Here is a 21,636-nt window from a genome sequence, read left to right on the forward strand (position 1 = left end):
ATGGAGAACTACCTGGGCGAGCCCGTCAAGCTTCTATGCAAAACAAGCACTGATATCTACTACGAGCTGACAGCGCGCTCGAAAAAGGTGGACGTGCTTTTAAGGATGATGTCAACTACTAGTAGTTTACAGCTAAGGTCAGAATGGACCCAATCGAGGTGAATGTCTAAGATACTTACTTATCCTGCATTCTGACTGTAGGCTCAGAAGTAGTCTATCTGTCCTTTCCTGTCTGCTACCATGTCGTCAGAGATAGCGGGCCAGTTCCTTTAGACTTACGTTTACTCAACGACTTGGAAGTCATGTAAGAATCGTGGTCTGGTAATAGTCGTGGTATTGTGACAACCGATCTTATCTTATTGCCCATTGCAAAAGTGTTGCAATCCCTTGGCGGATGCTTCGGAGCTGCTGCTGCTCTGGATGTTTGTATTAAATCCACAAATACTTACTTAAGTTATTGAACAGAATGACAGAAAAATATATATCATTCAATGGGTATGGATCCGCCGAACTTGAATTATGCTGTTTTTTGGTCTCAGAAGTCTAAAAATGATAGATTAAGTAGTTAGATAAAGTTGTGTATGTAAGAAATACATGTGATCTGTACTCCGTAGCTAAGTATTTAAGTAAATCAGAGGAGCGGCACGGGCTCGGGCTCGGATGCATCCGCCAAGAAAATTGCAATACTTTTGCGACGGGCAATATCTAATTGGCATACTACTTACTAAGTAGCACACTATGTATAAGCCGCGGCTCAAGGACAACCTCGGAGTACACCATTGTCTGCTCATTACTCCTCCAAGGCTGCGATGGTGTCCTATCTTCACTCTTTATGTCAGTAATATAACATACACTCGAGATGGCTGACGCGACGCCGTCAACTGGCGCGTCTTCAGCTACAGATGTGTCTGCTACACACGCAAAGTCTGACCTGAGGGCACAAGACGGCCCTCTGCCACTTTCCCCTGAAATATCCAACCCAAAGCAGGATTTCAATTCACCATCTGTCTTGCAGCGATATGCCTCAGCGACTGATCAATCCATTGTTCGACTTCAAAGGTATCACCCCTTTCAAGGCTCGACGCCTAGTACCGTCCAGTCTGATTAGTTCTAAATGTCCTAGGTAGACTTTTGACAACAGCTACTGGTCTGGATACATTCTTATCGACCCTCAATTATACGCTGTATATCTTAGCATACTTAGAGGCTCAGTCACCCTCAAAAGCGACTTTGCTGCAGCGGTTGTTAAAGCTCAGCAATGCCGGGACACGTGGATCTCAGAATACACCATCTAAGCCTTTACAGGGCATTCCACCATCTGCTACTCCATTTGGCACACTTGCAAGTCTCATATCAGATACCCGCATCACCCTTCGCCTTACGGCACTTCTACCGCTTTATGTCTGGCTGCGGAAACTGGTGAACAACAACGGGAGGCAGGATCGATCACTCAGAGCTATCGCATTAGCTCAATGTATATCCTACATCATTTTCCAATTCACAGAAAACGTAGTCTTCCTGGCGGATCGAGGTATCGTGTCACGAAAGTGGCTGGAAAAGAGAGGTGGGAGTGCAAAGTGGTGGTTGTGGAGCAGTCGTGCCTGGCTCATCGGTGTTTGCTGCGACTTGTTGAGGCTGTTCCGGGAGGCTGTTATCGACCCAGAAAACGGGGTCCTACTGAGGCGAACGAGGAAGGGGAGAATGGAGACTGAAATCGAGAAGCAACAGAAAGCTGATCGCATGTGGTGGAGCGAGGTTTTCGTCGCAAGCTGTTGGTTGCCTGTCTGTCTGCATTACAGCTTGCAGAACGGGCTGAAGGGAGTAAATAGCGGTGTCATTGGGCTTCTAGGGTTCATGGCTGGAGCGCAGAGCTTCATGGCTCAGTGGGCCAAGACCAAGACCACTTGACGGTCGAGGCCTGCATGTTGTTGGTTTAAGTTGTACAGAACCATCTTCGTGCTAAGTTTTAAAGATGCTGAGAGCAGGCAATTTTTCAGGGGCTGGAAGGCGTGAGCGGTACAACTCGCTTAACCAGATCCTCGCTCTCCAGCAAAGTCCAGTCCGCCTCAGAGCGTTTCATTGAAGAACCGGCAGTAACACTTTCGAGCTGAGTACATTTCTTGAACTACAGATTCCATGCGATCGGTTGTGTAAATTTGTGATGCCTTCACGCACCATTCCTACAGAAGTCGTGCCAAGGACACACCGGGTTTAAGCCACCTGTAACTCCGAAGAATCAAATGAAATTTTGAGGGCACCATACGCCCGTTTTCCCAGCGTGGGCATTCAGTTATTGCAGTCCCAGCATGAGTGTCATGACCCCAACAGTGCTGGCACAATTGCCCCAGTCATTATTAGGTGTTGACGCTAGGACTCAATTTGGGCCTTGTTATGGATTCACAGGATCGAGGAAACGTAAGAGAACTGAGATCGCTGCAGCAGTTGATGGGGAGGCGCTCAACATCTACGACGTATGTGATAAAACGTGCGAAGTTAAAGTGGACGCTGACGACTAAAAGGTACAAGGATCGAAGCTTGTCTCATCCTATGCTGTTCCACCAACATGTTTGTTCTCATGCCCACCATGTTCCATGCGCCAACGACAATCCCTGGGTTCAAAGACCACAAGATACACGGCCTGCGCAGTCCAGACACCAGAACAAAGGATACAATGTTACGAGGAGAAATTTGAGCACACGGAGACACCAGTGATTTCGAGTCACAGCCACATCATTGAAGAACAAAGTCCAGCTATACACATCGAGTTCATTCCAATCGATGCGAACAGAGGTCAGCCAGAGTTGTCACCGGATGTCATCGTTGTTCACCATAATGGCACTGTCAGAAGGCTTTCTAGTGATTTAAAGCATACGAGATGGGTGGCAGCAAGTGTCCAGCAATCTGAAGGGCGAGCACTCCCCCCTGAAGTCCTATCTGCTCACTGGGTCAGTAATGTAGACGCCAGTACTGGACTGCTGCAAAGAAGGGAAGATATTTTGAAAGACTGCGCTGCCTGTGGTTCCTCATTTCTTATTCTTGTCCATCGTGACGGAGACCATCAGAAGTCAGGACTTAGAGTTGGTGTATTTAATGTGCCAATGGCTCAGCAGATGGGCTTCACCTCATCAAGCTCTGGCCAACTGCGGTTATTGCTCAGCAATCCACTACCCGAGTCAAAGCGCTGGAGTATCGCTACAGATCTCCACATCGATTTTCACGCGCCCTCTGCCAGGCTGTCCGTCTCATCAAGGAACGAGCTCATTAATTATGACCTGTCTGCCTACATCCCAGATATTTCTTCCAAGCTTGCCTTCGACGATGGCCATTCCTCACTCTTCGCTCTCGATGGTAACACAGCTGCTGGTGCGTTACGCTCTGCGGTACAGATATATGACATAAACTACCAATCAGTGAAGGCACGTTTTGGCCTGGGTACCAAGTCGAGACGCCGTGGAATAGAAGACAGTGCCCGAAAGGCTGTCCGGTTTATATTGTATTTCGCAAAGATCAACGTCTTAGTTGCGGTACGAGGTCGAAACCTCACAACATTCAATTTACCCAGAGAAAGAGTGAAGACTCAACGCCCACCTCAGACAAGTAGTCTCCTGATTGAGTCTCTTGGAAGTAGCACATACACCTCTAACAGGGTTACCACTCATACCCAAGCTGAAATGGGACCCGGCTTTGTCAAAGCTCTTTTCGTACCAAATCAGCTTGAACAAGCCGGCTGGGAGGCTAGACAAAAGACCTTAGATGAGCTGGTGCAGAGAGATCAGGTTACAGAGTTCGAGCTTTTTATGGCAGACGAGCTCCGGGACACACTAGCAGAAGAGAAGGATTGTAAAAAGCACACACCCATCAAGCTGCCCAGCGAAGACCAATTTGTGAATTATGACAGGATCCACTATCTCTTGTCCAAGATATTCCATGCCTCCGTCCTTCCATCTGTTTTTGGCGACGAGAACAACCAGGCAGATGTGGTCATCGTCTTCTTCCCTCCTACACTGTTCAGGTGGCTTGCTCTTCACAGCCACCTTCGCACGTCTGAAATTGAACGTGCATCGTCATCCGAGCTTTCGCAACCGCAGTTGAGGCTAGGTGCTGTTGCCATCTCCATCATGAAGCAAGACCCGTCACTCGGCTTGTTGGCGGATTACTTACGGGGCGCGAATGTGTCAGGTCTGGATGAGGCTGTTACGATTATAAAGGTCCTCATCAAGGATGCGGCGGCAAGGGTACAAGGAATGGCACCTCCACAGCAACTCCTAGAGTATCCTCATGCAACAATACCAGAGGAACCAATTAACCATACGGAAAAAATCTCTACCTTGGAATCTTCACCCTCTGCTCCGGCGGGTAGCTGGTCGGAAACTTGCACTGCTGTCTTGGTTCGGACACTGGACATGCTCCGCAGCTTCTCACCTGTCAAGATAACCACGGCCATCCGCACGTACCTTGACACAGACGTGGTGCTGGCACTTATTCAAATTCTTCGTCAACAGTTGTTTCAGAGTGGCTGCACGAGTTCCTCATCAACCTCTTGCGTTGCCTCGGAGGACGCTACACTGGCGGTCGAGACGACTGTTTTGGTCCTGTGTAGCTGTATAGATGCTCTTGGTTCGTCGGGCTTCCTCGGTTCCACCTTCGATCAGGGTTTGTGGCAAGACCTCGTTCCAGACCTCAAAAGTGAGGTCTCGCTCGCATTAGCAGGCATAGAAGAAGCCACGTATCTGAAGGGCGTGATTCAGGAGGTACTCCGATATGGAAACGCAGCAACAAGCAACCAAGCCCTACCAACCGACTCTCCTTTTCATCAATTCGAAAAGCCAACTAGGGAAATAGTGGCGATCATGAAGGCAAACACGGGCTCAATGGAAGAGCAAAGTCGTTGTATACGAGAAGGACCATCTCTTTTACCACTGAGCCTGGATTTGGAAAACAGTGTGAGCAAGACCAAGAAAAGGAAAGGTGGAGGCGAGACAGTTGAAAGAACTGCAAGAGAGTTGCAACATCTGAAGAGCCGCAATATTGGACGGTACAGCTTTGAGAGGCTGATACTGTGACACCCTCTTGGTGTTACAGGTATGTGTCATGGATGAAGTAAACGAGGTGCCAAGTAGTTGCTACTCGGTAGTCGCTAGCAATTGGGAATACGTGAATGAATCCGTCCGTTGTCTTTGAATCTGTAGTTGGGTTTGACATTTATAGACTTAGGTGTGTAAGCTGGCGATACTCTAATCGCTGTTTGCTATGGTGACCAGGAGGAGGATGTTCCTGAACGGTGAACGGAAGCGGCTACACCTGGAAGGCTCCGAATATAGTTAGGTCCATGATCGGCCAGCAGATCATGTGATCGTCGGCGCTAGGCCTCGAAGCCTCGAAGCCTCGAAGCCTCGAAGCCTGGGCACCAACAGCCCAACCGCCGTACCAGTATGGGAAGCATCACTGTCCCTGGAATTCCCAGAGAAAAGGCTCAGTCGCGCTGACACATATCGACCCCTGGCGGCCAATATCATTTGCTTCCTAAACAAAGAATCGCACCCAAGTGAGACCAGTATGGACAAGGGTGACGACAGCTGTTGAAGAGCTCTATCACCAATCCAATCTCTCGGCTCTAGGCGATCTTCTGAACGAAGTTACAATAGGCCTCAGCCTTGCAGAAGCGTTTGTCCTGGTGGAGTTGGGTCTAGTACCAGGCCACGTCTTGAATCTGCGCACCTCAAGGGACAAGCACTCAACGCCTGGGCACGGCTGTGACAGTCAAAGTAACAGCACTCTCTTCAGCTCGATCCTGATACAATCAGTCGGGCCTTCATCAATGCTATCGCTGACTCAGGCGGCGAGACTGAATTGCAGCTTTACTGAGGATTTTCTTCACTGCATCTGGCCCGGAGATGGCATTCCCTTCTGGTACTGCTTACCACGCCGACTCAGACGCCGATGATGAGTACGAACGAAGCGTGATGACGTCTCCTACTCAGCTACATACCGATTCGGAAGCCTCTCCCACTGATTCGGAACCTCCTTCTACCGAAAATACTCCAACGACATATGGCAATGGTGGGGATGATCACAATTTACCCCGTACCATTATCACCGAATGGACAGCGGAAGAATGCGCACAATTCATTTCCAGCCTGGGACTTCGGCAATACTGCGATGCTATAATCGGTAGGAGTCTCCCAGCCGCTTTTGCAGCCACGGCCAGACTAACACCATAATGTACGCAGACAACGAGATTGTTGGAGAGGCACTCGTAGCCTTACGACATGAAGAGCTCAAGGAGATGGGTATCGCAAGCGTGGGTCATAGGCTCACCATCCTGAAAAGCGTATACGATGTCAAGGTCAATCAAGATATACCTATTGAACCAGACCACTATATTCCGCTCTGTATGCCACTTGCGTGTTTGATCTAGGGTCCTGTACTGATTTCCTCGCAGCAGCAGAGCAGAGCGTCCAGAACGAAACCGCCACCAAGGAAGACATTCAGAGATGGGCACGGTCCATTATCAAATTGAGGGACGAGCGCATGGAGCAGGCAGAAGAGCAGCTAAGGCACCTGGCCCAGGCATATAGCAAACTGCGTCAGGAACTCATTCCAGTGTTTAAGATGTCAAAGGAGCGGTTGGAACCGCTTCCCAACGTTCCCGGCTACCATGTGTCAGCAAACAGTCCGGAGCTTTATAGCCTTGAAGCGACTTCACCATCTACCGTGCAGGCGCCTCCTGAGAAGACCGGCTTGTCTCGAACGTTGTCTCTAAACAAGAAAAAGTTGTTCCTCGGGTCCGGTCCTAAGAATCACTCTCCAACGCATATACCCTCTACCATCCACGAGGGGAAGGCCCTGTCGGATGCGTCTCCGCTCGACCCTTCGGCGGCCTCGATCGCGGCCTCCAATAATCTTACAGCAGCTATGTCTCATAGCGCCTTACCACCAGCAAATTCGCCCTCTGCCATTCCACAGCCATCTCCAACATCTCCGCTACCGTACCCGCCTGCAATGCTTGCAAATCGTTCCTACGCAGATGGGACAACACCTTCTGGTGGGCGCAACATACAGGACTATCCCGACGTCGGCAGGTCTTCTCGCCCTGTCCCGACTAATACACCACCCAATGCCAGAGACCCGCCCAGTTCAGCAACTTCAATGAACTCGAACGTTTCTTCCAGGAACCCTAACGTCAACACTTTCTCTACGGCTTCCACTGCGGCACCATCAACGTACAGCTCCGTGAATGGCGCATCATCTGCGACACCAGTACCGACATCTGCTTCCGGTAGTGGTCCGTCCGCTGATACACCTTCTGTTGAGATCTTCAAGTCATTCCGTGTTGGCTTAGAGGATCCGTGTCACAAGGTGCTTCCTGCGGCACTTCGCAGGTACAACATTCAAGCAGATTGGCGGCAGTACGCTCTTTACATCGTCTACGGGGACCAGGAGCGCTGCGTTGAACTGGAGGAAAAGCCACTGGCTTTGTTCAAAGCCCTGGACAGCGAAGGCAAGAAGCCGATGTTCATGCTTCGCAAACTTGCTCCCTCGGTTGAGACTCCAAGCTCGGCTGGTATAAGAGCCCCGGGCCTGGGCGTTGGTGGCGCAACAATGAGTTCTGGGGCTAGTGTTCGTACGCTGGGTAACCTGCCGGGTGGACAGTTGTAGGAGTCCCGTGAGTGGCATTTTGAGCGATGTATATGAAGCAGGATTGGATGTTCTTTTCTAGATATGCTATTTAACTTCTTGATGTCTCCACCTACGCCGGTAGAGCGGCCGTGGTCTGGATTTTGACGATGGATAGTGCAGTTTACGAGCCTCCAGGGGTCTGAGCGAGGTATAGCGGTGGGCATTACAGACCAAAATGGAATACTACATGACCAGGGTGTTCATCACTGCATCCTCCACAGTGCTGTTATATACTACGTAGTAGGATGACAGTAGTTATAGATACACGGCGATGGTGCTGGTTGGCTTTAACGGTCAGCTCTGGCTTCCGCCGACTGGCTAGCTCCCCATGACGACTTATAGGTATGGAGCTTGTTGATCTGCCTGGTCTACTCTCTACTCGTATTCTCCAGGGAACATCCTCTCTTGAACCAACATCCATTCTCTGGAGTCACAGCATGAAATCTGCTCGCAATTGAGGAGAGCAAATATCCAACGTCAGACAATGTCCTTGTTTGGGACTTCACCTCCCGAACCCGCTTACACAAGCTCCAACGCCAATTCAAAGTCACTGTTCGGAGACGAGAGTGAGACTGCGGCGACCACCACTTCTTCCCTATTCGCAGACGACGCCGGCGATACATCGCCATGGATCATGCCCACGCCGAAAAAAGCTGCCAGACGTGAACTTGTCAAGAATCTACTTCCTGCGACAGACGTTCCGGAGTTCTACATCGACTCGTACGACACAATGCTGGATTCCAAAGATCGTGTTGGCGCAGGCATCGGACTGACGGGCGTCAAGAATATCCTTGCAAGCAGCGGCCTATCTGGCGTCGAGCAAGCAAAGATCCTCAACTTCGTCGTACCGGGAGGACAAGAGAGTGCCAATGGCCTTAGCCGAAGCGAGTTCAACGTGCTACTTGCCTTGATTGGATTGGGACAGGAAGGTGACGATATCACATTGGATGGTGTGGATGAAAGGCGAAAAAGTAAAATCCCAGGATCTGATGATTAGACGTCGCTGATGATGGCAAGCAGAACTGCCTCAGCCGAAGATCTCCTATTTCAACAAACTGAGGACGCAGGCACGTGAGGGAGATATCCGTACTCGTCCATCACAAGCAGCTATCACGCCTCCATCAGGAACTTCTCCCAGAGAAACGAACTCGTCACGACCTCGAAGAATGCGCCAAGACTCGCTTGGAGACCCAGAGTCGGATCCTTGGGCCAGTCCTGCTATGACCAAACCTCTAGCCCCTCGTCCACCTTCTCCGGCTGAGAAGGCCAATGGCGTCGCCGAAACCGAGCAGCCTTTGTCCGCCCGTAACATGTCGCAAAGAACGACAAGCGAATTCACTACACACGGTGAGCCTACGTCGAATGGAAACAATGCCGCAAGACGAGATACGCCGCCGACAGACGATGGTGGAGAGTGGAATACCTACAACGGAAGCTCAGCAGGTGGGTTCCCTGAACGACCTACATCAGGCGGCGGATTTGGCGACGCAGGAGATGACGACCATGGCAACCGGAGGTCAGGTAACCAGCCCAGGTCGAGCGGCCTAAGTACAGCTATCCCCCACGGCACAGGAGAGGTCATTGTCGTCACCATGCTTCCAGACAAAGAAGGCATGTTCTTGTTTCAACATCGGAATTACGAAGTCAAATCCGTGCGTCGAGGTAGCAGCGTTGTGCGCCGGTACAGTGATTTTGTGTGGCTTCTGGACTGTTTGCATAAAAAATACCCTTTCAGACGGATACCTCTTCTCCCTCCGAAACGTGTAGCAGGTATGTACGGGTATGCTATCCATCAGCATTGAAGCTGACAAGTTGCGCAAAGTTAACGGAACGCATCTCGCAGCCGATTCGTCCTCCTTCCTCGAAAAGCGCCGTCGGGGTCTCGTCCGTTTCACCAACGCCCTTATCCAGCATCCAGTCCTCAGCCAAGAGCAACTTGTCATAATGTTTCTCACAGTACCTACTGTAAGACTACCTTCCCCTTTCCCGCTAGCATTCGAAGGTCTCAGGCAGACTGACTAATCACCCAGTATCAGGAACTCTCAGTCTGGCGCAAACAAGCCACCATCTCCGTGACCGAGGAATTCGCCGACAGACCACTGCCCCCAGATCTCGAGGACAGCCTCCCAGCCAGCCTAGCGGAAACCTTCGACACTGTCCGTGCGGGCGTCAAACGCTCCGCGGAAATCTACATCCAACTGTGCACGCTGCTCGAACGGCTCGCCAAACGCAACGAAGGCCTCGCAGCTGACAGCCTGCGCTTTAGCTTAGCGTTAACCAGCCTCACAGAAAACAGCATGGACACCTACGCCATCGACACCAACGACGTCCCGCTCCTGAACGAAGGGATCAATGCAACGGCCAAACACTTGTCCACGTCGCAAACCCTGCTAGAAGACGAAGCCAAAGCCTGGGACGAAGGCGTGCTCGAAGACTTCAAGAAACAACGCGATTCCCTCGTCGGCATGCGCGATATGTTCGACCGTCGCGACCGGCTGGCACGCGACAATATCCCCCAGCTCGAACGCCGGATCGAGGTCTCGGAGCAGAAATTGGAGACGCTACGCCTGAAACCGGCAGGCAGCGTGAAGCCCGGTGAGATTGAGAAGGTGGAGAATAGTATTATTAGGGATAAGGAGAGTATTGTCGCTCAGCATGCCAGGGGTGTTTTTATCAGGGAGTGTGTCCGGGATGAGATTAGGTATTTTAGTGGGGCGAGTATCTGGCAAGTTAGTCGGTTGGTGCAGGATTGGAGTGCGGAGCGGGTCAAGTTTGGCGAGTTGCAGGCCAGTTGTTGGAGGGGTTTGCAGGAGGAGGTGGAGAGTATGCCGGTTGGTGAATGAATTGAGTGGGATGGATAAGGGGAAGAGAGGTATAGAAGACATTGACATGCAGTATAGGGAGGGTGAGATTGTATACCTCTGAAATTTGTTATACGGGACGCCGAAGCTGGCAGAAGGATTGTACGGGAAGCAGTGGCGGTTCGTAGACAATAATAACACAGTCTTACCGCACTTATATGTGAATGGCCGGTCAGGCGGAGCGTGGCACCTTTTCTATCTCACTATCCTTCCATATCACCAGGCCAAAAAAACAAAGAGTAGCGGCACCATCGTAAGATGATTCCATTGCGGATGTTGCGCTCTCCACTGTAATAAGAGGAACGGCTTTCTGTCCATCTCGACCATAAATCGCCTAAGCAGAGACAACACTTTAAGCACGGCATGCAAGTAGCCCACTGGTCGTTTCGCTAAGGATGCCCCCTCATATATTCGAAGACACAATAAGTACAGCATCCCGCAACATTCTGGGAGTCCGACTTTCTCGCCCTGCCTACGGTACCTGCCGTGGGTGAGTAAGTCAGTCAACGGGTAAAGGAGTTGACACAACAATGTGAGAAGAATGTGAGTGGGCCTGCGATGGAGCGAGGCGATAGCAGTGCGAGGGCCAGTATGGCAATCGTAGCAGGATGAAGGGGAATGGATGAAGGCTAGGTATCATGTCGATTGATTGATGCTGAAACAGCTGGCAAGGGACTCGGGAACGGAATGGATGGCCACGCTGTCTGGTTCTGATGGGATCGATGCTGCTTTCGCTTCTGTTCGCTGGCGGCGGAGATTGTTGAGTCGTGTTTGCGTGCACCTGTCGTCCGAGGTAGATGACTTTTTTCACGGTTTGGTTGTGAAGGTGGGATAGCTGGGTAGAGATTCGGGTTCAGTGTTCATGCTTGCGGATGGATCGACAGCCTCTGCCTGGTATTTGGCATATGCCCACGTTGCCAGCGGTACTGTTGCTGAGAATGCCACTTCATCGTCTACCCGGGCATATCTGTCCGCAATGATGATGTTCGTCATTAGGCCTCATCGAAATCTCTACGCTGTCGTTTTCTGTGATCTGGTGGTGGAGAGCTTCGGTTCGGCGAGACTTTTGAGGAATATAACGTACGGGGTTGTTTTTTTGGGACCTGGACATGCGGTCGCATCTGCTTCAGGGAACAATCTGTCCGGACATTCAGAGCGAAGTTAACCTCTCGGATGTATCCCGTTTCTTCCCCTTGAGAATGTGCTGCAACAGCATAGAGTTTTTGTGCGTTTGAGTTGCGTGAAGGTAGGGAAGACCATAAGCCACATTTCAGCTTTGATTCGGTGCTCGAGTAGATGGACGACTCGATCTCAGCCCTACGATGTGTCTTGGCACGATTGATTTGATACACACTGACTACTAGTAGTTCTTCAACTGTCCTCCGGATCACGATTAATTCTAACATCCATCAACATAATGTCGTGGGAATGGGATCGAGCAGCAGATGATGCATTTCATAGACTGCTTGGCTACTCCCAAGAATATCTCGATCGGCTTCACGAAGGGGTAGATGAATACCGCGCTGCGCACGCTGCCCGAATTGCTAGTGCACCAGATGCGTGGTCAGAGTTGGGGTCAGACTCCGATTATGACGATGCTCATCTTGCCCCGTTGAGCCCACCATTAACACCTAGAGGCGAAGGACAGGGACAAGGACTTGACCAGCCGAGATTTGACCATTCGCAAAGAATCGCAGCTCCTGTTCCTTCACAGAACTCGAAGGTTCATACAACGCGATCTCGATCTGCTGCAACAGTTTCGAAGCGGTGAGTCTAGACAGAGGCATTGAGACCTACTTTCCGCTGATCTCACGCCTAACAAAATTGACTCGATCTAAAGTCTCAACAGCGTCTTTGTTTTATGAGCTTGGTCTCGACGGCAAGACCCCACAGTCTCTCTCTACCACTCCCGCGATCAGCATTTTAAGAGCCCTCCCTTCACATAGAACAAGATCTCGTCAACAGCACAAGCACCGAAATCACCATCGAATCCAGAAAAGCTGACAGCACATACTCAACCATCCGTTCCTACTGCGACACTGCCTCAACCTCGGTGCCATCTGAAGCTGGTATAGCAAAAAAAAGTGCTCTTTCACCTTATGGTGGAGATCAGCCCACAGCACAATATACATATCGTACCAAGATTTACAAGGCGTGCAAAAGGCCTCCACGCTGTCACGTGTACAATTTTGAGAAATGGTGGTATATTGCAGCTGGCTCTGCAAACGCAAACCAATTTCGTGGGCAGCTGGGTTTCAGCTTGCCATAAACTTCTAGCATGTAGGGCAGGAGTGAAAATTACTCACTGATCTCATGCTACTACAGCTAACCCCACGCTCTTCGCCATCCTGTCGTGATACCGTCGATCGTGTACACGTTACCTTTACAGGATGTTCGGAAGTTATCCAGGGCGATGAGGCATGAACCGCCGAAGGCGATGCTAGTCTGTTGATCTCAAGAGTGGCTTGAGAGATCTTGAAAAGGTCCTTAGCTTATGGTACCTAATAATCTCGGATATTAACTCGAGCCTCGCTAGGTTTGGAGTGTAGAGTTATTGGAGGAACGCCACGATACCGTTGAGAAAGATCACTCTTTTTGCATCTTTCACAATTTGTGAATTTGTGGCCCCAAAGCATAGTGGCTAAGTGCAGAGTCTTTTCTTCATTTGGCCTCCATGCAATCGGCAACATGATCGAAGCTCTTATTTCCTGAGTGAAACCATTCTTGTATATATCAACGATCAGAACGCCAAGTAAGATTTATGATCAGCGAACAGAGAAATTAATCTCTGCTCATATATCTACTTTTGTGAAGATATTCATAACCTAAGAAAAGCCTTCCTTCCACTAATTGACTACGCCTAAGCAAATCTAAGCAGCATATTTCAATCTACCGAGTACCTGTACCCGGTTAAGGCGCCATATTTCTCTTAAGACTTTATGATCCACTCCTGCAAGCAAGACATGAGTTATGCATTCAATGGCGATTTTGCCAGACTTGTACCCCGCAACCGTGTCGCTCAAGTGCTGTTCTCGGACACAGTCTTCTACGTGGAACAGAACAAAACATTCCATTTGCGTTTCATAGAGCGCAAGGTCAACATATCGCCCCGAGCTTCGAGCCCCGAGCTTCGAGCGAGCCAGTAGAAGAATCCACCGAGTATGACACCTACCCTGAAACTGATAGCGAAGATTCTCGAGTGAAAGGTGTAGAGCAGGCAGGGCATTTTGTGCTCTCCTTCCACGAGGACCGGACTGCGGAGTTGCCTCATTTAGGCTGGAGAGTTGGAAAAGGATCTAGGAAATCGCCAGCAAATCGTGGTGTCGACATATTGTTGGCGAGACCGGGCGACCTTCTAAGCAAATCATTGGCCGGCATACACATGGTCCTTATCTTCAATCTCAGATCAGGATTTCTTATGCTCAGAGCAGGGAGCCAAAAAGCACCGGTGGAGTTCAAGGTGGGTGGAAAATGGGAGAAGCTGGAGTACCAAGAAGAACGGTTGATGTATCAGCCTGCTACAATGCTTCGGGCTGGTTCATGCGAATATGAGTTGGAGTATACGGTTGAGAAAGAACATAGAACGGCGTACTTTGATCGAAGGAATAATTTTCTGAAGAAGATATCCTCAAGCAAAGAACCTGTACAGCTGGTTTTTCAGAAGATGCCGGGAGACAGCTACGTGCTCAGAGGCAGATGTCTTGAGTTCGAGACACAGGGATCTGGAGCATTCGGGTGGATAACTCAGGGAGTAGACACCCTGACAGGGAATCCAATCGCTATTAAAGAACTCCGTATCAATAGCCAAAGGAAGTGTGTTGAGACTATGGCTGAGGTGGAGATGGGGAGGCGTTTTCTTGTAAGTCGAATCCTAGCAACACCCTTTTAGTATCTAATACACCACAGAACAAACGAGGTCTCCTTCCTATTCTGGAAGCCCAATGCGAGCACGGTAGACCCAATGGCTGTGGCACATTAGAAAGATTCTATATATTTATGCCATACGCACGCTCTGACTTCACTCTGAACTTCTGGTCAAGTCCAGAATTTCCTCGGAGGACTAAATTGCATTTGCTAAGAGAACCACTCGAAGGCATCAGGATGTTACACACAATGGGCATCATGCATCGTGATATCAGGATAAAGAATATACTGATCATGTCAGTGAAACCCCCTCAAGCTTCACTCTGCGACTATGGCAAAGCCATCGAAGCAGCCAGCTCTACAGTTACAACTATCGGTCCAATCTGTACGTTAGCTCCTGAAGTGTGGACTATATCTACAGACGGCCCATACACTGCAAAGATCGACATGTGGGCTTATGGTTACGCTATTGCGGAAATCCTGGGGTATTCTGTTGCCAGATATCCTGGTCTAGATGGCTATCACACTAATAATCCTCAAATTACACGTAACCGACACATGGCGATTCTTGAGATGCTTCGTGCTCACTGTTACAAGATAACTGAGGACGAGCCTCTGGTCGACCTGGTTTCGAAGTTACTAGTGTGGGAACCTGAAGAACGCTGGTCAGCAGAGCAGGCTCTTGAGCATGTATGCTGGGATCCAATAAGTCAAAACGAAACGAGTCATAACGAGCACCAGGCCGAGAATGATGCAGGACCTCTTGATCAAAAGAGCTCGGGTCAACAATCCAGAGCCGAAATCGGATGGTTAGTACCTTCGTACGCAAGAAGCTTTAGCTCATCATGTGATGCGGAACGGCTAACAACGTACCAGCCATTTCTCGCCCATCCACAATCGTTACCCAGGAGTTATCGCAAGGGGCTAAAGACATGATAAAGGGATGGGTGGGCAGATGAATCGTCGTACCAGGCCTCTAGGCCTCAGAGGGCATTCAGTCACCCCTATAACCTCATACCTATATACAGAGAGAAGCCGGAAGAATCACGCAGTACGGTCCACGGCCGTGGCTAATCAGGTCCATATGAAAGAATTCCTTGTTCACATTACCGATTATTGGGGCAACGGCAACACGGGCGGCTTAGTCAGGGTATCGCACGTGATATAAGGCCTACATCCCTGAATCGTGTTTACACACGGCGCTGAATACAAAGCCAAAAGCGGAAAAGGCGAAGAGCAGAAAGGAAGAGGACTCTGGGAGACGCTTGGAGAGTGTATTGACTGACTGAGAACATCAAGTCGGAGCAGGCTATAACCAAGAAGGGTACGATGGACCATTATTGGGTTGGCGTCACATCCAAAATTTTAATTCCCGCAGCTCCCATTCCTTCCCAACTTTACACTACCTGAAAATACGTATGAAGAATTGGTGAATTAATTTTAGCAACTATCTAAAAGCGTGTGGCAAGAATACCATCTCATTGCATATCCCAATCCCCTAGGGCATTTTCTAGAGACTGCCGCAAGGATACTTGTAGTGACGAGCACGGTGAAATGTACCTTACTAATACTGACTCCTTTCAGACAGTCCAATCTTGACGCCCTCGGTCTTCTGGTTGTTCACGATGGAGGAGACGTGCGCCGAGCCAGAGGCTTTTGCTGACCCTACTGTCCGGATGGCCTCAATACTCCTCGAATTGCTTCCGTTCCGCCTCTGCTGGGCTTTCTGTATTGTGGGACAGGGGCCAAGGACGGCACTTCTGCGACGAAGACCAAGCATGTTACACCAGACGTTAGAAAAGAGATTATTGTTCCTGATCCAGATAGTATTAACACCTCAAACGAAGGCAGGTAGGAGCTGATTAAAGCGTACGGATCCAGGTTTTGCTTTGAGCACGGGCAAAAGGAAGTACTGCTCCACTGTGTCAATTAATAGATGCGTGTCAGCGACTTCAACGTCTGTTAAGAGAAGACGGAATTGGAGATCAAGGTTCAGCAGTATCAGAGAGAACCGGGAGTCTGAAGCCGGATCTAAATTCACGGGCAGAATGTAACGGCACACTTTGGTCCCACCTGAACACCCCAACACAGCGGCGGAAGTCCGAAAAGGGTCGTATTCTCACTATTTAGTCCTACTTACCCTCATGCTCGTCAGGGTATCCATCAAATCAACTCTACAAATCGAGCCCTGGTTTGCTTGGATTACTTATTTAATCAAAACCGTAATTTGCTTTATTTAACCGATTTGTCAAATCAAATCAAATCAAGTCAAATCTCAGCAAGCAATATATTTTAGGGGTTTACTTGAATTCTCATCCAGACCAAGGGTCCGCCAAGACTATTATTATCTTATAGAAAAATATCCTTAAATATTTCAAAATAAGAGACTTTTCTGTCAAGACTTCAGTTTGATTAGTAATCTGTCAAACCCACAGAGGCTGATCTCAATCAAATAGTGAGATATATGGTTATGAACCCGCTCGAGATCTTCCGTACTGGTTAGAATGTGATTCTTTAGTTGTGGATGTAACCCCTCTGCAACCGAGGTTGTTCGAATGTTAAAATTGAGTTGTTGGTCAGTCTACACATGAACGAAGTACTCTTTGTGAGACAACCATTGCCCTTTAAGATAGCTCAAGGCAGCGGGGAACTCTCTACTTTTGAGAGAACACCCTCCTGTTTCCTTCCAGGAGAAACTTTCACGGCAGAAGACGTCAATTCCCGACCTAGGACCAAATGATTCATCGAGTAGGTAATGGAATTGCCTATCCACCTTTCTGACGTAAATTTTGACATTTTTCTCATTGGTGGCTGAAACTCAGTAGCGCAAGTGTCTAAATTAGTCTCAACGAATGACAGACATCTATTGCAACCTTAAACCCATTAAAGATATTTGCTAGGTCATCTTTGGCTTAATGATTCAGATTTGTTTTTCTACTGCGACATTGATTGGGCATAATCTGGTGGGCCGCGCGCTTATCTGCCAATTATAAGCTCTTATCCGTCATCGTCAATTTGAACACTAACAATGGTACTACCAGAGACCAAACCAGGAAGCCCCCGGTGCTCTGACCGGTAGTTCGGTGCCGCTTGCTCAATGTGGGAGTTGTTCTTATTCGTTACATAGGCAGGCTTATTCCGGATCTAAAAAGGCTAAAAGGCAATTGTTCAAATGCGCCGGGTAATACTCTCCTAGCTATACCAACGTATTGACTTTCCGTCTGTTCAAATGAGTGCAAGTCAGTGGGCAAATCAGTCCTCGTAAAATTTTTCATATCCTCCAGACGATCACCCAGGCCACTATAACATACCCGCTGGAGTATTTAGATCCGACATTGAGAGTAGCTACTTGCGGAGTTAGGTGAGCAACCAACAGGCTGGCTCCCACCACTGCTCGTATCTCCCATGCCACGGCAAGGCATGCCTGGGTTGTAGCAATTGAAGGACCAGTCGACCCGCTGTCGAGAGTTGCACGAGCGACAATTTGCGGGTTCTCAGAGACAGGGGCGGCAAAAGTGGCTGACGAGAAGAGGAGAGCCGCCCACGCAAATGACCTGATGATCATTCGAGGACCATATGGTACGTGAGAATTTAGGGGTTCGGATCTCGAAGCCAATTCTTGAAAACCCTTCCAAACGTATCTAAGTCAGACTGGCCCGCACTAGGAGAACCAAAGAATATTTCACCGGTCATTGGATTGCGAGAGGTGAGGATAGTTCTGTCGTCGAGCTTTTGGGGAGCAGCAGTTATTTCTTTGGTTGCTGTCTCGTCGAGAGAGTTTGAAAGAGTAAAACTAAGCTGAATCATCTTGGAGAGACGGCTGTTTGAGTGGAAAAGGTGATGGTATTTATATAGTTGTGATTCCTCGTTCCGTGCCTTGCAATATGTCTCGTGCGGAAGAAAAATGTTCACGTGGTACGTAGCTTTCCCGGAGTCATACTGTAACAGGATCTGATTCCTGCTCGCTTTTGGGCGCGTTGTGTAGATCTTTGATCCTTCGACGGGCTATTAATTTGGTCTTATGGGAGATTTAGACTGCCGTTGAAAATCATGACGCTGGCTCAGTCGATGATTGGTCTGTTTTGAGACCATCCCGTGGTCCTTTTTGGTTTGTCACAAGCTCGACCGTTAGGTCGAGCTTGCAGTCAAACCATCCTGTCATACGAGTCATTCACCGGAAGAACGTCATCAACATAACTTAGATCTGTGAAATTGAGGTGGACAAAATTTGCTTGGCGGACAGCCTTAGAAGTGTTTCAAATCTGTTTTCACCAGGTATGGCTGCGTAGACATTGATGGTTCAGGCTGCCCTGCATACACATCTACCACAAGGTTAGGGATATATGTTTATTGCAATCTTTATTCTTTCCTTTGATTTTGATGGCTTGGTAGAACGAAACCTCGTCCCCAGTCGTGGTATTAAAGCAGGCAGAGATTCTCAATTACGCCACTTCGCAAGAAAGAAATCTGCCGTGTTCCCTTATATTTCACAAGTCCGGCGAACTATGTCTGATCGTCAATTATACTTTCTCAGGCTGCTGAAACCAACCTCTCACTCCCCCACATGAGCCCTGAATGCCGAACTTTTACGCACGCATAAGAAGTCACTCTGCAGGAGCTGCCATTGAACAAAAAGCATGCTTATCGCGAAGGAGAGTGTTACACGAGTGCTTACGTATGGTCAGTTGAGAAATGTTGAATCAGAATATCTGACAGGAAGTCGGAGCGGATTTGCATGTAATCCGATCTGATCGCAGCTATGGCTTCTCCGACAAAGAACCCGATGTGTTTCGCACCCATGATCGTCCCAAAGTGTAGAATTTTAAAACGATCCGAAAACGCAGAGTGAGTCGTGAGTCAATAGAACAGATGCGGAGCTCGCACAGACTGGATACTCTGAGGGCGGATGGGGTGATCATAAAGAGGTGATTTTACTACCGTTCATCGTCGTCTTACTTGGTGTTTGACCTGGGCTGCGTGGTGTGCATATATTATTGTTTTGCTGATCCTTTTCACGAGGCAAGCTTTACCATTGAGAAGTTGCATTTACGATCTGTTTTCAAGTGAAATGTCTTTGGCTACTGGAAGTTCCTCACCCAGGTCCGGATCTAGATATATTAGAAAGAGCGGTTCCTGTATGTGCAATCGAATATCTCTCGTTTTGATGGTTCCGTTAGACCAGCCACATAAATTGTATGATCACTGACCGAAGCCGTTGGGCAAACCATAGTCACTCTTATCAATCGCATAATTACTGGCCAAGCTACGCCAGCGCAGAGACGAGAGTTCGATGACAGGTCGCTCACTGACAAGGACTTTCAGCGCGACATGACAAACCAAATCAAAAGGTGGAGTAATGAGGGCCAAGTCGATAAGATTACCGCACTGATCAATGCAATGGAGGACGTCACAAGTAGCGGAGAACCTAGTAAGAGGGATCCCCGAATTGCAGAACGTTGTCCGCCGAGGCCAACCGCTACAAGTGTCAGAGGCATGAGATGGCTGGGCAGAGAAACTGCTCATAGAGGGTCGCTGTCTAGTCTATCTTCAACCGCAGCGCAGCAAACTGGCAGCCCGTCAACACCAAGGACTCCAAGGAACAGAAGCCAAGGCTCTATTGATCTCAAATCACCAAGTCTCGCTTCGAGCGTGGGCGACAGTTCACGCTTGGGAGATATAGACTTGAATGAAGCTGAAGGTCTAGCAGACACCTTGGCGGACACAAGAATTTCAGCATCCAAGCCCACAGGTCGCAGGACGTCGAATGCAAGTGTCACCACAGGACAATCTTCCTCTAAGTCCCACAATGAAACAGCAACATATACCGGAACTACAGGACCTTCAAGACCTCCAGGCGGTCTCAAAGCTCGAGGAGCAGCAGGAAGTCGAACAGACTCTGGCGAAGGAGCCGGGGGAGGAAATGGTCGGAGGGCTTCTCAGGCATCTACCAAATCGCCGCCAAGTCTCCCCCCCTGGAAGTAGGACATCTTGACGGCAGCGGTCCCGCACTCCCGTATGGTCAGGGAATCGATGTGTACCGGAGGGAAACTAGTAGTAGTTAGAGCATTTCTGAAACTCGAATTTAGGTTGCCGGTGGAAAGGCAAGAAGGGCGGAATGGATGGCGCAAACGACTCTCTATTAGAAAAGCCCAGTTGAAATAATCACTCACCATCAAGTGTCGATCTAAAGTCTCTGACACATAAAACTCGTACGTGCTTCTACTTACTAGTAGCTGTATAAACTCCTCCAGATGGATTGCCCTCCACCACCTCACCATCCATCACCGGTGAACATAGCATTCGCCGATGAGCTGATAGCACTGCGGCAAGGAACATATGTGCTGAGTAATACACATATCAGGTCTTCGAACTGAAGTGAGCTTGGGCCCAATACCAATGTAGCCTCATTTGGAGTTAAAACCCAGTCTCCCATCCAGCAGGCCAACCATAACCCCCCATATACAGCTCACCGTCGCGCCGGAAGTCGTCTACTGCTTGCACAGAATCTGCCGCTGCGTCCCTAGTCTTCTGGAAAGCGTTGATGGAGCTCAGCATTCGCCGAGTCGCGCTCTGCGGGTATATCTGCTGTTCTCGGAAAATAGCCCATACTCACGATCCGCAATCGGCCTACGCCATGTCGCTTCCCATTCATCCTTCTCGTGTAGGTATACACGTCTGCGGGTGTGAGTAGACTCCTCCACTTCCATGAGGCAATTCAACAGCTTCTTCCCAAAACCCCTATGGATCCTCAAGCCATGACCGCCCCATCCTTTTGACCTTGTCGAACATATAAGGGCTAGGTTTTACTATTCTAAGCCTGGCCTAAAACCCGCTAAAGGCCGAGGCCTTTGTGCCATAGAAGAACGTAGAACCTTCTCAGCAGCTGCCAAACAAGGCAGCTTGTCAAACAAGGCAGCTGCCAAACAAGGAAGCTGCCAAACAAGAGAATGATCTACCAGAGTCCTCCTGTCCCTCACAACAGTGAGGGGATAAAAATAAATTAGGTTCAATTCCTAATAGCGCTATGATAGTTTAGTCGTTTTGTCTTCTTTTTCTATAGTTAACAAGTATCTTGCTTAGCAGTTATAACAGAATAATCTACAGAATAATCTATAAATTTAATATTATATAATTCTTTAACTAATATTAATTTTAAGCTAATATATATAATTTTAGCCTAAATTAGTATAACTCATTAATTATATAAGGCAGAATGACAATCAGGCTATAA

General features: G+C 49.0%; 5 protein-coding genes across 5 annotated transcripts; all 5 read left to right on the top strand.

The window, feature by feature from the left end:
- Positions 1-859: 859 nt before the first annotated feature.
- EPUS_06504 (uncharacterized protein) lies at positions 860-1,908 on the top strand (the record flags this gene model as incomplete). Its single annotated transcript, XM_007804208.1, has 2 exons — positions 860-1,059; positions 1,128-1,908. The coding sequence occupies 2 exons, from the start codon at positions 860-862 to the stop codon at positions 1,906-1,908; spliced, it is 981 nt and encodes a 326-aa protein (XP_007802399.1).
- Positions 1,909-2,306: 398 nt separating this feature from the next.
- On the top strand, positions 2,307-5,063 carry EPUS_06505 (uncharacterized protein; the record flags this gene model as incomplete). Its single annotated transcript, XM_007804209.1, has 2 exons — positions 2,307-2,471; positions 2,520-5,063. 2 exons carry the CDS (start codon positions 2,307-2,309, stop codon positions 5,061-5,063), a joined length of 2,709 nt encoding a protein of 902 aa, XP_007802400.1.
- Positions 5,064-5,894: 831 nt separating this feature from the next.
- Positions 5,895-7,659, top strand: EPUS_06506 (uncharacterized protein; the record flags this gene model as incomplete). Its single annotated transcript, XM_007804210.1, has 3 exons — positions 5,895-6,171; positions 6,231-6,392; positions 6,443-7,659. The coding sequence occupies 3 exons, from the start codon at positions 5,895-5,897 to the stop codon at positions 7,657-7,659; spliced, it is 1,656 nt and encodes a 551-aa protein (XP_007802401.1).
- A 505-nt stretch (positions 7,660-8,164) lies between these two features.
- EPUS_06507 (uncharacterized protein) lies at positions 8,165-10,523 on the top strand (the record flags this gene model as incomplete). Its single annotated transcript, XM_007804211.1, has 4 exons — positions 8,165-8,630; positions 8,701-9,450; positions 9,503-9,645; positions 9,711-10,523. The coding sequence occupies 4 exons, from the start codon at positions 8,165-8,167 to the stop codon at positions 10,521-10,523; spliced, it is 2,172 nt and encodes a 723-aa protein (XP_007802402.1).
- A 1,435-nt stretch (positions 10,524-11,958) lies between these two features.
- On the top strand, positions 11,959-15,333 carry EPUS_06508 (uncharacterized protein; the record flags this gene model as incomplete). Its single annotated transcript, XM_007804212.1, has 4 exons — positions 11,959-12,308; positions 13,728-14,400; positions 14,448-15,226; positions 15,282-15,333. The coding sequence occupies 4 exons, from the start codon at positions 11,959-11,961 to the stop codon at positions 15,331-15,333; spliced, it is 1,854 nt and encodes a 617-aa protein (XP_007802403.1).
- Between the last annotated feature and the right edge of the window lie 6,303 nt (positions 15,334-21,636).

The sequence above is a fragment of the Endocarpon pusillum genome (assembly GCF_000464535.1).
Source record: "Endocarpon pusillum Z07020 unplaced genomic scaffold scaffold3018, whole genome shotgun sequence".
Lineage (NCBI taxonomy): Eukaryota > Fungi > Ascomycota > Eurotiomycetes > Verrucariales > Verrucariaceae > Endocarpon > Endocarpon pusillum.